The sequence below is a fragment of the Copidosoma floridanum genome, unplaced genomic scaffold (genome assembly GCF_036245765.1).
Source record: "Copidosoma floridanum isolate Cflo_tuat_1 unplaced genomic scaffold, Cflo_Japanese_pri ptg000034l, whole genome shotgun sequence".
NCBI classification, from domain to species: domain Eukaryota; kingdom Metazoa; phylum Arthropoda; class Insecta; order Hymenoptera; family Encyrtidae; genus Copidosoma; species Copidosoma floridanum.
This window is the reverse complement of record NW_028321911.1, coordinates 5,206,674-5,223,574: the sequence shown is the minus strand read 5'-3', so window position 1 is coordinate 5,223,574 and position 16,901 is coordinate 5,206,674. Positions and strand designations below refer to the sequence as shown.

Sequence of the window (16,901 nt, the reverse complement as noted above, 5' to 3'; positions counted from 1 at the left end):
ATGCTGGCGAATACCCCTTAAGTTACGCTACCCAATTCTTGCTCAAGTTCAGCCAAAAGAGCGCTGCACAAAAGAGAGCTGCCCAAGTACCACCCAAGTGTCATGCTACTAGTAAAGTGCCTTTCTCGCACTGTCGAAGTTTTACTTTTTAAGTACTACCATGGTACTGCTGTTTCAGTGCCTTTCAAGTGCATGCTAAAATGAAGAAGTTTTTTAAACGAATTTACTTAATCATAATTGCCAAAAATATATTGTGCAAATGGACTTCGACTTGAAATAAGCTGCTCTACATGCTGATTCTCGCTCCTTAAGTTCTGATGATACCCCAAATTCTAGGTCAATCCTACATTCGTCCTACTCAAATTATAAGTAAGCTTCAGTAAAGTCGTACTAAAATTTCAACTAAGTCTTATTTAAGTGGCAATTAGATGTTAAATAAGTCCCAAGGTTCCATCTAAGCAGCACTGAAGCAATCTTTAAGTGGTTCGTTTTTTGATTTTATTATTTGATACATTCCATAATAGTGAGACAAAATAATCTTATAAATAATGCTCAATATAATAGTGTAATCAGAAAAAATAGATGGTTAACAAGAAAAAAAGAATAAAAATCAAACATTTTAAAGCCACAAAAGGCGATATAATCTAATTTTTTTGAATATAATTTGGGTACGTATCCATAAATATTAAGCTATTAGTATTCTAGACATTTGCTAATCATCGAAAGTATTAGGTATTTCAGGTGTAACAAGTTATACATGAGTACATTTACAAATGTTTTGACGTATTTTTGTGCTAACGCAGGTGTGGCTGTCAATGACAGACAACACAAACATTTGGAAATGAACGAGAAATAGATTAATGTCATTATAAGATAAAACAAAGTTTACCAAAAACATTGAAAAATGTGATACTTTCATATGGCACAAAACTTGAATTGGATTAGACGATTTGGATAGGAAGAAATGACTTGGAAATAGGGGGTCGAAGGCCATAACAACACCACTCGATGAAGTGCCATCCTACAAAAGAAATAAAAAAAAAAAATGTAATACAGGAGAATTTATGAAACAGGTGTGCAAAACTATTAACTCTTAAAAACGTGCAGAATTAAAAAAGTTAAGGTCTACTACCATCTACCGTTATAACGTATCTCTCCTGCAGTAAATGCATGTGACTAAACAGTAATGATGACATTGAAATATTTGTACAATAATGCATAAAAAACTTTACTTTAATAAAAAAAGCATCTGATTAGTAGATCATCTAGTGTAATGATTAAAAGGTCAAAAGGACTATATATCACGTAAAACCACACCAATACAGTATGTTATGGGTAAATAAACACCTGTATAATTTTTGCAATAAATTATATCTGTAAAATACTAGCTTTCTTTTATAGTAATTCTTAGACGATATTGTCAGTGACATTACTGACTCTGATAATCAAGCCCACATTTTTCGGATTAGTAGTTAGGGACTTTCTCGATTGTGCTGCCATACGGATACCAACTGAGAAACTTCTGAAATAGAAATTTGAACCATAATTAGGTGTTTTTTATATTATATTTATTACAGCTTGCTGATTTAAAATAAAACAGTTATAATTATTTTTAAATTGTCTCATATTATTAAGATCGTGATTTAAAGTTTGTTTTACGCACATCTTGTAACAGTTTGATGGACGGAAAAAATAAGAATATTAGCTTGTAGGGTGTAAAATTTTCTATTAAATATATTTTTTAGCTTCATTTTAACAAGCGCAAAATGTTCAGAAAAATGGAAAAGGCAATTGGGCAGTACCTGCAAGAGTAAGTGAAATAGAGAGAGCCATTGATTGTGAGCTGTCGTGCTCGCTTTTTTTTTATTGTACTTATACGGGAAAGCTTTTTTTATTGCTTCTTTATATACTTTGTGCTTGTAGAAAATGATCAATTTATATTAAAATAGTTACTTTTTTTCATTATTTTTTACAATCTTCGTCTGTGTTAACTGGATTATTTTTAAATAGAAATATTCGACTGAAATGCGATGTTTTCCTAGAGTCTTAAAATTGTATTCATTTAAACTTCATCTCAACCCGTCTTTAGTAAGGAGCCAACGAATTTCCTGCACGTGCGCAACTACCTACAAGTATTCGAAAAGAGACAGAGATACAGAAAGTAATACAAATGAACGTATTGTTTAAAATGTATATACCTATATATAGGTAGGTAGCATAGATACTCTTTGCCGTATGTTATCGTTCTTCCTCGTTTTCGCTGCTTGTATGTCAATGAACAAAAAAAATACAAACATAATTGAATATTTGTTTCTCCTTAATCTATAACATTTAATGATAAAAATACATATTCGTAAGTTTGCAAGATTTTTACTGGTTCCTCGGGTCCTTAACAGAATAAAACAACTATTTCTATCATAGACAATGAAATACCACCAATTTTAATAATATATTCTAAAATGTCTTACATCTGCCGAGGGTCCCGAGATCCACACCTGGTTTTTCTAATCTTTTGAAACATCTACAAAAAAGTTTAATTGTCAGGATTATCACATAGTATAAGATGTTATTTATAACAGTTACTAAAATATATATTTGTATCAAGTAAAGTATTTTGTTGGTAAAAAATACATCTTGAGCTATAAGATAATTTGCACCTTTAATCCAGTTTTTTAAGCTTTTGAGTAACGCATATCTCAATTTTAAGATTTGCTTTCTTTCTAAAAATAATACAAATTCTTTATGATCTACAAAGTTTTCTGTAAAATAACTTTTTACACGTTTAATATTATATTACCTTGAATATTTTTTTAAAATAAAAAATGCATTTAAAAATTGTCTCCATTGATAAGAAATTACAGCAGCAGTTAACACCTACAGGATGTCATCGATTTTATAATCAGTAAAGTAAGAATAAAGTCTATTATATAACTTATGAAGAATGTTCTTACTCACATACTTCTAATAATAACAGTTCTTTTACTAAAATTACTTTCAACGGTAACATATACAAAGTAATTTTCGCTACTATATTAAAGGGGCAAATGTTTTGTACTCAAAGGGCTTTAATCTCTCACTAACATATTGACAGCTCAGTAAAAAAAAGAGCCAGTTCAAAAAATCATAAAAAAGTAGCTAACTTAAAAATGAGTTAAGGAAACACTTGATAATGAGTCGGGTTGATGACACAGCCAACTTAAGAGTAATTTTTTTCATCAAGCTTTGTTGTAGCAGCACTGATACTTACACTATAGGTGTACTTAAGTAATCAGATGTTCTTAAATTATCCAATCCTTTTGAAAAATTGTGTTAGTATACTTATTGTATAGTAGTAAAAATAATGAAAGATTACAATAACAGCTTATACTGAAGTTGTCAAAAAAAAAATTATGTGTAGTTTACACAAACTCCGTATTCAATACGGTGTATAAAAATAAGAAGAACACTTTTTTTATTGTACATTATGATTGCATGTGTACTCATGCACGTACCTTTAAAATTTTCTTTTCCTTCTCTGATAGCAGCAGACTAGTAGAAAATACAATTACATAAGTATAGTACGCTCCATCACTACAACATAAACTCTGTTTCTGAGATATTGGATCACTTAAAAATCTTAATTCATTTGGAAAGGTATACCTATATTGTAAATTTGAGTGCTGCCACGTAAAATTTTAATAAAAAAAGTTACTTCCAAGTTGGCTGCTTTATCTACTCAAATCTTAGCTGACTACTTTTTTAACCCAAATGGAACTTGGCTTTTTTTCACAAATTTTTCAAGTTGGTTTTGTCTTTTACTTGGAAGCCGATATATATGCACAAGTAGAGCTCCACCTTCCTGCGAGCTCTTTTTGTCAATTTTCTGTTAATGATCGTTAAACCTTTACAAAGATTAAATACAGATCAGTACAGTAAGGGTAGAAAGATCACATAAAAACTGTCCTTATTTTTTACATTATTGAAATAACTTAAGTAAGAGTACTCAAAAAAATATTTTTTTGTGGATTCATAGGGCTCCATAGTGTGGTTTACAAAAGTGAGTCATACTTATAGGGCAAAGTAACTACCAATATTGTTGCGGAAGTCTTACCGTATTAATATATATATTAGACGTCAATCATTATGTACTTGTATGTACATTATTAGTATGCATAAAATCCATCTCTATGATTTCTAGGCAATGTGGAAAGATGGATGAGCAAATTTTTAATGCAAAGAGAAATTTTTGAAACATATCAAAGGATTTTAAGAAGAAAAATTATTTCTCAAGGTATGAGCAAATGCTTTCTAAATGAAGGAGTAGGGCTCAAGGTCATATTGTATAGTAAAATTTGAAAAAAAAATCCAGGCAAACAGTATAAGTGCATCGAGGCACAAGAAAAGTTGTGTGGAGGCAGTTAAGAAAAGAAGGCAAGAAAAATTTTGTCAAGAGACCGCAGAGGGGTAGTGGGGAGCTTGATTTAATATTCATTTGGTTAAAATGACGCATAAACAACACGATCTTTCCCATAATTAGTGGGTGAAATGAGGGCAGTGGCAGGTCCTTTGGGAGAATTGAAGGGGCAGTTTGATGGGTCTGTGAAATTCCTTACATATTCAATTGTACAGAATTGAAAAATATGTATATTTTTTCATACTGATACAGCTAGTGTTGGTCAGGATTAAAAGTCTGCTATGATCCATACAACACGTTACTTATTTTTCTCTTACTTAAAGTAATGCACCTTTGTTCTTCGTACACTTTGAGGAGAAGATCCTTAAGAATAGTAATTTGCCCAGGAGCTTTTCCGTTTTACAAGGAGAACGATTATATTATAACCAGAAAATATTCTTAATTTCATCTTTATTAAGCCCCTTATTACAAGAACACAGTGTCTGTCTTCACAACATACTACACAACACTTCACATCGTCATCTGAATTGCACTGCAGCAACTCCAACCTCACACCACACAAGTCACGGGCACACGCCCCCTACGTCATATTCGTTCTAGACTAGGAGTGGTTTCTGCTTGTCCTAGTCCTCCGCAAACTTACATACACCCACACACATGCTGCTATACTCTACTCATCCTCTCTTTTTCTCTCTCTCTCTCTTGCTATCTGCTTAAGACTTTTTCACTCATTATGTCTACTCAGCCATGCTTGCTCTTTCTCTGCTCCATTTAAAAAAGTCTCTTTCTCTTACATACTTTGTGTACAATCCCATGTTACTCTAATGCTCTCTTTTTCTCGTCATCGACCTGACTCTTGTTGTCCTACATATTCTCTCTCTCTTTTTCTCTCTCTACTTTATCCTCGCCTTATCTCTCGTTGTCTTATTCGATAAGCCTTTTTTTACTCCATCCATCCACACATACACAGAAAAACGTGTGAATAACTGCAGTTCTTCCAAGCCTGTGCCTTAGGATCTCTTATATCCCTAGTCTCGTTTACATATACTATCTTTTAAATTATCTCACTCTCTTTTATCCTCACGGTTTATGCTACTATCTCTCTCTCTCTAGCCTTACCTGCTGGTTAAACGTAAGCAAGTCCAATCCAAAGCAATGGCATCCACGGTTCTTAAGCTAGTCGTTCACTTACGGTCTAGTTCTATCTCACTCGCTCTGTCTTTTCATTTTTTTATGTCCTATCCAATTTTTTGTCCTTGACTCGGACATTTCGTCGTCCTGGGAAAACGTAGCAGCTCCTAGTCTCGCTCACACACTTCTCTGTCTGTTTCTGGACACTCTACGCACCTTCTTGAAAACTCTAAGAGAAGTCTCTCTTTTTTATTCTCTTCTCAACCAGGTGCCCTTAAATAATGCAAAAAGATCATTGAAACTCTCACTTTTTGCTCTAAGGCATCCCGCTTACACCTCACCAAGAGCTCTTGCTTTGGCCATGGCCATCACCACTGCTGATACAACTTATCTCCCCTTACATTCAATCCTAATTCAGCAGCTACAGTCTATTTAAATGGTTGTACGCATTTTTGCATCGTTCCCAGTAGCGCTGCTAAGTCTATGCAACCTAGCTGATTGTCCATTGGCGTTCTCTTTTTCTATTTTCTGCGTATATACAGCTTCCGAAAACAAACAAATTTAAAGAAGCTTTAAATTAATGCTCCATATACATACGTTGCGTCAGCGAAAATGTTTGGGGATGTGAAAGCCATTTTTGCATCGTTACAATACAATAAGAAGACTAGCAGAGCTTACAACAGAAGGCGTCATTCCTAATAAAACTCAAATATCTGAATAATGGAGGAAAGAAGGTTACAAGATAAACTGTACACTTATATTTGCGTACACATGGTTTTTCACGTGCTTGCTTGTTTTACTAGTTGAGTTGACATATATACTATTTCTTAACAAGCTTTTATTATAATAAAAAGTACAAAAATGAAAAAAGATTATTAACATGCATGGAATCACTTTAATGTAAACAGTCTAACATGCTTTAGCATCGAAAACATCATTTCTTGTATTATGCCAAGATCCTTGTTGTTTGATTCTAAAGATCAACACATGTATGTCTTTGTAAAGCCAGGAACATTTGTCTTGAAATATGACGTCCACGTCATTTTTTTCAATTAAGGCAGCACAGGTGTACCCTTTGATGAAGTAATTTTAATAGTAAACAGTAAGCGAGACTTATAAACTTATGTCACGTCATGTGAAGTTCTAAATTTTTTTGTTTAGAAAATTACTTTTCATATAAATTTAACTGTAAATGTAAGAGAAATGGAGTATTTGTGTTTGCAAACGTATACAAGCTTCTTTAGTTCTTATTTAAGGTACGTTTTCTGTTTATTTGCAGGCTCACTTATTTGGAATACGAGTACAGTTAATGCAATCTAGTTCACAAGTAAAGATTTCAACATTCCTTAAGAATAAAGTATCTCTACATTAAAGATAATGATGCATCTCTATTCTTCATTGTCCTAAACAAACGATGAAAAAATATTATGATGCTCAGCATACAGTATCACTTACATAATAAGGACTTGTAAGAACGATGTTAAAGTCTTATATGATACAAGCTTAAAGGAAGGAGTCATCCGTTTTTTGGTCCTCCATAAATTAAGTAACAGAGCAGCATGATTTTTTGGATGTACATAGTAGTTCTACAAGAAGCAAGCCTCTTTGGTAGGACTAGACTATTTAAACATAAATTAAGATACAAAATAACACAGTAATATCTTACTTACTATCCCTAGATTGTAAGAGAGGTCCTCTAGTATACCAAGCTTATTAAGTTTAAGGCAGTCCATCAATTCCGCAAAAATTTTCTTTCAGTTTTGACCCTCCTCCCTGTCTCGTGTAAGGTAAAGTAACAATATTGCAACCCCCTTTACTGATATATAATGAACATGAGATTAGGTAAGTATAAAATAACTTATACATGTATACATGAAGCGTTTCAAGCGGAACGTCCCAGGCCCACCATGCAAGCACAAAAAATCACTGTTTTCAGCTCATTTTCTCGGTCTTGTTCCTATCCTAAAAAAATGTTGTAAATAGCATTTTCGATGTATTTTTCAGTCAGCTTTTAGATAGTGTGGTTAGTTTTTTAAAAAAATTTCATTTTTACTGAAAAAAAAAAAACATAAGACATTCTATAACTCAAAAAAGACATTTTTAATATTTTTTTTAATAAGAAAGATAGAAAGCTGTGGTTTTTTTACATTGGAACCGTCTTTTTGCACAGTGTGCTCTCACTGAAAAATTTGAGTAAAACAATACCAAAGAGTATACGTTCGGCCATCTGAACGCGCACCAAAAGCCAGCGCCGTACCGTGCTCCGCTTGAGTTAACTGAAATTATTAGTTTTGTAACATTTAATTATTTATTTAACACATGCTTATACTTTTTAACTAAATAAAGTATTAAATAATTGAAATAAAATCTCTTATTCTTTATATGATTTTTAGGTGAAATTAAAAAAACCGTATGAACATACAGCGTATTTTAGTTCTAAATTCATTATAATTGACTTGCATATTCTAATTTATTCAATTTGCTGTAGATGGCGTATTTTACAAAAACTGCCTCTTAAAAACTTCTATGGCTGTACTAAAGTAGTAGTGTGCAGTAACTCTATTAAAAAATGTTTTTTAGGTGCAGAATGCCTAGATTGTCCCAATATGTCAACGTTACGTCCTCATCTTCTTGAGTGTTTTAAAAAACATAATCTTTTTTAAATTAAATATGAATCGTGGTTTCACAAAAATGTACCATTGCTACACAAACTTTGAATTCTCATGATTTCGTTGACTTACTAGAAGAAGAATTATTAAAACTTAAAACTCATGATTATGTTGTTACAAAACAATTTCTCTTTATTACTTAACTAAAAAAAGATCGTAAAAATAAAGAATTTATTGTAACTTGTAATTTTCCAGGAAATCATGCATTTGTTATACAAAATTTAAAACAATATTTTCCTTCAAACAATAACCAAGCTTCCATTTTTAAAGCTTTAATTTTAAAGCGATACAATTTTAAGAAAAGATGAATTGCGAGAAAGGTAAATTTAAGTTTTACGGCAGAATGTTTAGCATAAATGTATTTGAAGTCTTCCCTTTGTATGTTATCGATCGAAAATGAATAACATACGAGTACTTCCTTGTACTCCCTCTTTTTCAAATAATGTTTAAATTATTAATAGAGAACTGCTTTTCAGAGCAGGTGCTCGTGTGACTATCAAAATAATGTCACTTATATAATACAACCACATTTTTACTGCGTTGTTTGATGTGGTTCTTGAAAATAATGTCTTATTTCTGTAATGATATTTGTAAGTACATAAATTTTACTTCATTATCTTAAATAAGCATTTGAATGTTTCTTATTCACCAACACCGAGATATTAAAGTTTAATGTGTTGAGCATTTCCCATATCCCTTCCCCACCCTACCACCTTCAACCCACTAATATTAGATCAAGCCTTCATTTTACTATATTCCTGCCACCCCCTTACCTGTCCTCTGCTGGTACTGCACACAATTTTTCTTACCCCCCTTTGATTTTGAGAAAAAATTTGTACATACTATTAAAAAAAAATTTTTAAAATGAACTTTCTTATTATTATGATTAAACTTCCTTTCAAATGAAAATTTTGTTCATCTATTCTTTAACACTGTCACGTTGACAAATGGATAGAGCTTATTTATTTCAATATTATCCATACAGTTAAACGATGGTTATCTCTTATATCTGTTCATTCATAAAAAGTTTTATAAAATTATGTTAAAAAGTCTTATAAGTTAGTATAAAGTTGTTAGTGCACCGACTTTTTTTGTTAATAACATCAAACAACTACATGCCTCACTTTCTTATAATAATAAGATGTAGAAGAGTACAAACCGTGGACAGTATGCCCTACAAATATAACTTATTTTTGCAAATAACATTACAAAGCTCTATAAAACCACGAATAACTAGTTTCCAATCACCCTCCATTTACTTATTAATATCTTACAAGAAATGTGAATAGGTTTTGAACGTAATTTTTTCTTTGCACTTTAAAAGGAAAATAAACCTCAATAAAAAATATTTTATCAAACAATGTTTTTTATAACAGAATTATTATATTTTTTTATTTGAATGAAAACTCTAGTTTGTAATCAATAGCTGTGTAAAAGATGTCTAGTGGCAAGTAAAACCAGCTGCTGTTATGCAAACAGTGTCCATTAACTTTTTGGTGGCAAGGGGAGAGCAGAGAAGAGGAAGTATACCACGTGAACACGAGGTGATTCAGGAGAGGGTTGTGTGCATGCGCAACTGGAGAAACAGTCGGAATTCAAATTACGGCTCAATTAGTTGAGTTAATGTACGGTGATGAGAAGTAGAGAGAAAGAGAAGTGAAAATCCATGCATATATATAATTTGTTTATAAATATAGAACATGTTTATACAAAGGAAAACTGTTTTCTATAGCAGACAAAAGGTAATGATAATAAGGTGCCAGTATTCAATTTTATTCTAGGAATAAAATCTTTGTTTTTTTTCTCCATAATTGTTTCTGCTTTTATATTATACTTAAATAGTTTTGTTACTTCTAATCTTGGCCCTCTACAGAGACCATCTGATATACTTAAAGTTCTTATTAACACTGCTACATCATTTATTTTTAATTTTAACTTGTTTAATGGAATTCCATTTCTTATGTTATTTATAAATACTATTGGAAAACAATTATTTATGTTAATTTAATTATGTTAAATTATTCATATGTTTTATCAACTTCTTTGTGAGTCACGTATTCTGCTGTTATGAACTAATTTTTAGCCTGCATTGATAAATACACAAGTAATAACGTTACTTTGTCTACTTAATCTGTTAGTCGGGGGTTGACGCGCGGAGCGCGCAGAGGGGCGTTAGTCCCACTAGTATATATATATACATGTATCCATACAGATAAACGTACATGATGATGTATATATATGCTAAATTCTGCGTTTTCAAGCTCATGCCCTTCCCCATGAGCCTCAAATGGCAGACATTCTCTCTTCACACCCTCGAGGCTCACTAGTCAACAGTAACCCTACTTTTGGCCGTGATGTATACACTTTTTTTCCTTACACTTTCATCAAAAGATCGTTTTGTAATTGTACTCTTTGTTAAACTCATAATAATGATTTTAGTAGTAATAGCAGTGTTGAATATATGCTTTTCTGCATGGGCATCTGTATGTCTGCATCTCGCACATCTCACGTGTTGTAGTTTCTCAACCTCTTCTTTTGCACTGTATGCAGCAGCCACGGTTCTGTGACAGCTGATCATTTTATAAGGAAGTCAACTCGTTATACTTTTTGAACCTGTACCTCTACACTGTATGTAGCAGCCAGGCTTCTGTGACACTCGATCATTTAATGTTAAAGTTAATTTATGCTAATATTCCTTTCAACAAAAGACAAGGAAAAATCATCTTTAGCAGATACTATCAATGATTTCGCACTCTTGAAGCAATAATACCGATCGGGGCATTTAATATATCACATATTTTACTAAAGCATAATGATCATACGACGTCATTTGCCTATTCAATACATAAATGTTAAAAACACAACGTTTAATAAATGCAGTAGCTTACTACTGTAATATTGTGATGTGACATGTATTATTTAGTGTGTCTTACATAAACTAAATTCGAAGAATTCGTTAGCAAATCTTTGTTTTGCTTATTTAACTTGAATATATTCAATGATTTCCTGTCTTGCATAAACTGTAAAGGTTATACGTACGTTATCCATACATGTATATAATAAAATGTCTGTTTCTGCTGGTGCTGCTGCTGCTGCTGCTCCTCGTCACATAGTATATAACCATAAATACCTGCGTACTTGGTTATGCGCTTATAAGGCAGAACTAATAGGAGGCTTTTTCTGCATACTCCTGCCAAAAGTGCTTTATATCTGACCGGCTCCAAAACAGATAATCAGCTCTTTCGCTGAAAAATAGTATACGCACCACGTTTGGAGGTTGAGAAATGTCTTAGATTTCACGTTATCTGCCATATACATTTATTCACGTGAAATCTGCAACATTTTTAACCTCGCTTACTAAGTGGGTAATATGCTATTTCTACTTCAAAATCAGGCTAGATGGAACAAGCTTTTGGTGCTGGTAGATGAGAACAATGTTATTAGTTTTTCGTTTCTCGGGAATATTAAATAATTTTATTGTTCCCTTCTATATCCTCTCTAAAACTAACGATAATTATCTTTCAATGTAATTTATTTTATTTATTAATTTTAAAGTTTTAAAATTATTCCATAGAAGTGAGTATTATATGGTTAATTATTCAGAATTCACACCCATGCTTGACCACTAAAAGTAGTTGGCTCAAATTCCTTCCTAAAATAAATAATTAACCACTTAACGATACGTTATCAATACTTAAATATTTATTTGTTTTGTCGACTATTTTTAAAGTTAATTTTAGGATCTTTATCCCAAATAACTACATCTGCTTCACATAATTTTTTTCATCAGATTCATATACCTTGAAATAACTTTGAATGTTGGAAATTCGAAGTTATCAGTGATCCGTTAGGGGCGAAATGTTAAAAAATAATGAATACAAGTAAAGTGTATTAAAATTTTCTTGCGTTAATTTATTAATGCGCAACGTTTTGCTGACAATATGCGTCAGCCTCATCAGGCTACAAAATTAAAATTAAAGACACACAATGAGTGATCTGGAAGGCTCAAACACAAAAATACAATAAATTTTTATGTAAATTGTTACCACAGGTACGCGAGAATTTGTAAGTTTGGTTGACTTACTCGTCACCTGTCGTGCTATTGACTGACAATAAACTACAACGACAAGCCAGCACTTATATAGGCGAAGCCGCAAAGGTAGACGGTAAAGGGCGATAAACTCGATCGGGACATTTAAACTTTCGTAGTAAAGGAAGGTATGCTCTATTGAAAGAAAGCACATCCTCCTTTCTATTGATGTTGTGTTTGTCAAGTTTTATATAAAGCATTTCGGAAATAATTCTTGTTTTGCAATTGGATTCTTTGTCAAGGATTTTAAAGTTGTCTCAATCGAATTCATGGTCAAAATTGATTTGGTGTGCACAAACAACGGAATTAGAGTTTTTACTTTTCATATGTTCACTAATGCGGACCTCCACATGTTTAGAAAAAAAATTTTTTAAACAAAAATCCCGATATATTTTTCACCTCTGCTGACAAAGTCAACGTTACGGTTTGTCTCAAAAAAAGTGACTATACGAAAAGAGTGCATAATTTACTGTCTGATAAATCGCCGTATAAAATTATTTCAAAAAACCCATTAAACTCTCTACAAAAGTGAACCTCTAATATTTTAAAGAATCTCAACTCTAACGGCTTTTTTTCTAGAACATACCATCCCAACGGTTTGTCGCTCACAGATACAACTCTAGCTTAATTTTATGGCTTGCCGAAAACTCACAAGGTCGATGCCCCTTTACGTCCTATCGTCTCTCTTATCAATAGCCCTACATATTTTCTAGCAAAAGTAATTTACGATGAACTCAAGAAGTCAGTCAACGTTTAAATATCACACATTAATAAAAACTTTGAATTGAAAAACAAACTAAAAAATATAAAACCCACTACTAATTGTAGACTAATGTCTTTAGATGTCAGCTCCCTATTACGAATATTCCTCTAGAGTTGGCACTATGGAGCATCGATCGACGTATTGTGACCATAATGAATAAATGTCGAATCCCGGTTGATGAAATTCGACAATGTACAGAATTTTTGTTCAATAACACTTTTTTTACTTTTGACAACATTTTTTATCAACAAATTTTTGGCACGCCAATGGGTTCTCCTATTTCACCTATGTTTGCTGACGTTGTAATGGATGACCTGGAAAATGATTGTCTCTCCATCTTAAAAAATAACTTTAATATTATTCCATCTTTTTATTTTCGTTACGTAGATGATGTATTACTTTTTATTAATGTTGACCATATTGACCATATTTTAAACATTTTTAATCCCTATCATCCCAAACTACAATTTACATATCAAATGGAGATTGACAAGAAACTCAACTTTTTAGACGTGACGATAATAAGAAATTCTAATTATTTTAATTTTGACTAATTTGAAAAACCTACTTCTTCCGGACGAATCTTAAATTATTTTTCTGGTCTTCCAGTTAGTTATAAAAGAAATATTGTTTTTAATTTGGTTGATAGGGCGATCTTACTTGCCAGTACACTAGGGTGAAAAACCTGTTGATAAAAAACAATTCCCCTTTTAACTTTATTAATAAAAACATAAAGGTCAGATTGAAAAGACACAAATATAGTAATCATAACAGGAGCACTACAAACACCTACTCTCTCTGCGAAATTGGCATACCATACATTGACAATAATTTTGAAAAAATTTCAACCATGTTTAAACCCTACAATATTCACTCTTACCCTCTTATTAACAATAAACTGCAGCATATCGTCCGCTTAGGAAAAGATACAACGAATAAACATAAACAGATAAATGTAGTATATAAGTTTTATTGTAAAAATTGTCCTGCGTCATATGTGGGTGAAATAAAGCGAGCGGCGGAGGTCCGCATTAGTGAACATATGAAAAGTAAAAACTCTGATTCCGTTGTTTGTGCATACCAAATCAATTTTGACCATGAATTCAATTGGAATAACTTTAAAAATTCTTGACAAAGAATCCAATTACAAAAAAAGAATTATTTCTAAAATGCTTTATATGAAATTCGACAAACACAACATCAATAGAAAGGAGGATGTGCTTTCCTTTAATAGAGCATACCTTCCTTTACTACGAAAGTTTAAATGTCCCGATCAAGTTTATTGCCCTTTACCGTCTACCTTTGCGGCTCTGCCTATATAAGCGCTGGCTTGTTGTTGTAATTTATTGTCAGTCAATAGTACGACAGGTGACGAGTAAGTCAACCAAACTTACGAATTCTTGCGTACCTGCGGTAACAATTTACATACAAATTTATTGTAGTTTTGTGTTTGAGCCTTCCAGATCACTCATTGTGTGTTGTTAATTTTAATTTTGTAGCCTGATGAGGCTGACGCATATTGTCAGCGAAACGTTGCGCACCCATAAATCAACGCAAGAAAATTTAAATACACTTCACTTGTATTTATTTATTTTCTTACATTTCGCCCCCAACGGATCACTGATCACTTTGAATTTCCAAATTCACTGGAGGGCACTGATATATACTAACAAATTAACTTTGAATGTTATTTATATCTAATGGTAATAGAATTGTTATAAAGTATGTCATTTCTTTGGATAAAAAAATCTAAGCTGTATCGTACTGTTCTAGTCCAAGCCACTAAAATTACGTAGAAAAAGAATTGAAAAAAGTAACAGTAATAAATTATTATTTTGTACAAAAATGTTTCACAAAACCTCTTATCATCTTTTAAAATCATTAATTAGGCTTGTTCTTGTAGTTCATAAGTTTTTCATAGTCTTACTTTAAATTTGAATATTTGAATATTAAGTTAAGCCGTAATAAAGCATTATTTTCTCTTTTTTTTCATAATTTTTAATAAAAAATTATTTCAATTTTTTCTACAAGTTTTTGCCACAAATATTTTTGGACACTGAAAACCACTGCTTAAATTTTCTTGATTAGCATGGCATCTTAATCTTACATGCTTCTTCAAAAATATTTTAAATTTGGGAATCGTGCTCCACTAAACGTATAGCAAAAGCAGCATTTTTAAAGGTACTTTAAAGTAGTTAGTCAAATCATTTCAACATTTTAAAAGGTTCTACTTTATTAATGCGATTTGAAATAAGTTTCAAAAACTAACGTTCCAAATCCTGAAGAGACTTTATAGTAAGTCTGTAGACTAGGTATACGTATTGTAAAATTATTTCAAACTCTTTCCCATTCTATCCAAGTTTCTACTTCTGAACTGAAACAGTTGTATTGTGGAATATTTACATAATAAAGTATTTTTTTAAATAATATTTATTATTAAATTGGAACCAAGTCATAAGAGCTATCTCTGAGTTTTTTTAAGTTTCACAAATATTATTCTTTTAAATTATTGTTGTTATTTGCAATGTGGTCTAGTAAGGTAAATATCGAATGACGTTATTTACGAAGAGGGAACTTCTTCAATCAACCGTTAGTTTCTATTTTTATATAATGTAAGTGACATATAAATCTCTTATGTTTACTTTTGTACTAGGAGTAACATTTCTTTTTACATTGCACATTTAGTAAATTTTTTCGAAAAGTTTCTTGTACAAACATTTGAATGGCTGATAAGACAAGGACTATATTTATTATAAAGTTTATGAAAAAAACGTTTGATAACAGATATTTTTATGTAGACATAAAGTTAATCAATTGTCAAAATACAGTTGTTAATGTCTGTGGTAGCAAATAACTTATTGTCGAATTGTAATGTTACAAAAACGTGAGCATGTAATGGTCCATTTTCCTCAAGTTTAATAGTGTTATTGTCAGAAACAACTTTTTCAATAATACTTTGCTTACTCATTAAACATGAGTTTTAGTTTTATATCAAGTATTTTGACAGTAACATTTGGGATGTAATTAGGAGTAGTACATTAAAAAAAATTTATTTAAGCTTGTTGTATTTATTGTTATTTTAAGTAACATGTCACAATAATAAATAATTTTTGTTATGTTTTTGGATATACCCGGGATCATCAATGTGAAATAATAATGTTTTTTTCTTCATTATTTAAAAATTTTTGCTATTATTTGTAGCATGTAGTAAAGGACTACTAATTTTACTGTTTAGTTGATAAGAAGTTATATACTAATAATATTGTGACAACGTAACATTATGTGCTACTTTACAATTTTTTTTCCTTTTGCAAGTTCCCCTGTCTACATCACTTGATGGAAATAGTAAAAGAAGGACCATTGGCTAAATGTGCTGCAATAACTTATTTAAATATGTGTGACTTGATGTTTTATCTGGTCAATTACTTAGGTACACGCAGTAGTCATTATCTCCAATATCTTCTGATATTAAAGTAATTGCAGCTGCACATTTTGCTGTTATAGGTTTATTGTACTGGTACTTTTTATTCTTATATTTTCAAAAAAGTTAATTTTATCGTTTTGAAGATCTTCTATAATTGCAAATTAGTTAGAATCTTTACAATATTTTGCACGTAGACTATAATTCATCATTAGAGTTAGTGTTTTATTATATTGCTTGAATACATTAGGGTTTCCTTATCCTCATATAAATATATAGAGGTTCTCTTTTATATACATATAATTGATTGTAAGAGAGATTATCAAAATCGTTACTGGTACATTTAGAGGTCTTGTGACAGACGTAACCTTGAATTTTTAAAAATTTTTTCACTCACAACGATGACACTAAATAATATATAAAAAGAAAAGATT

The 16,901-nt window shown here is 31.5% G+C and overlaps 2 protein-coding genes across 2 annotated transcripts in view; both read left to right on the top strand.

The window, feature by feature from the left end:
- Window positions 1-6,877, top strand: part of LOC106647071 (uncharacterized) — a 1,322,627-nt gene extending 1,315,750 nt beyond the window's left edge. The window contains exon 7 of the mRNA XM_089597593.1: window positions 6,804-6,877. Coding sequence (XP_089453719.1) covers window positions 6,804-6,834 — 31 coding nt within the window. The 3' untranslated portion in view covers window positions 6,835-6,877. The remainder of the gene's footprint in view (window positions 1-6,803) is intronic.
- A 106-nt stretch (window positions 6,878-6,983) lies between these two features.
- Window positions 6,984-16,901, top strand: part of LOC149373255 (uncharacterized) — an 830,764-nt gene continuing 820,846 nt past the window's right edge. Inside the window, exon 1 of the mRNA XM_089597573.1 lies at window positions 6,984-7,132. Within this exon, the coding sequence (XP_089453699.1) occupies window positions 7,084-7,132 (49 nt within the window). The 5' untranslated portion in view covers window positions 6,984-7,083. The remainder of the gene's footprint in view (window positions 7,133-16,901) is intronic.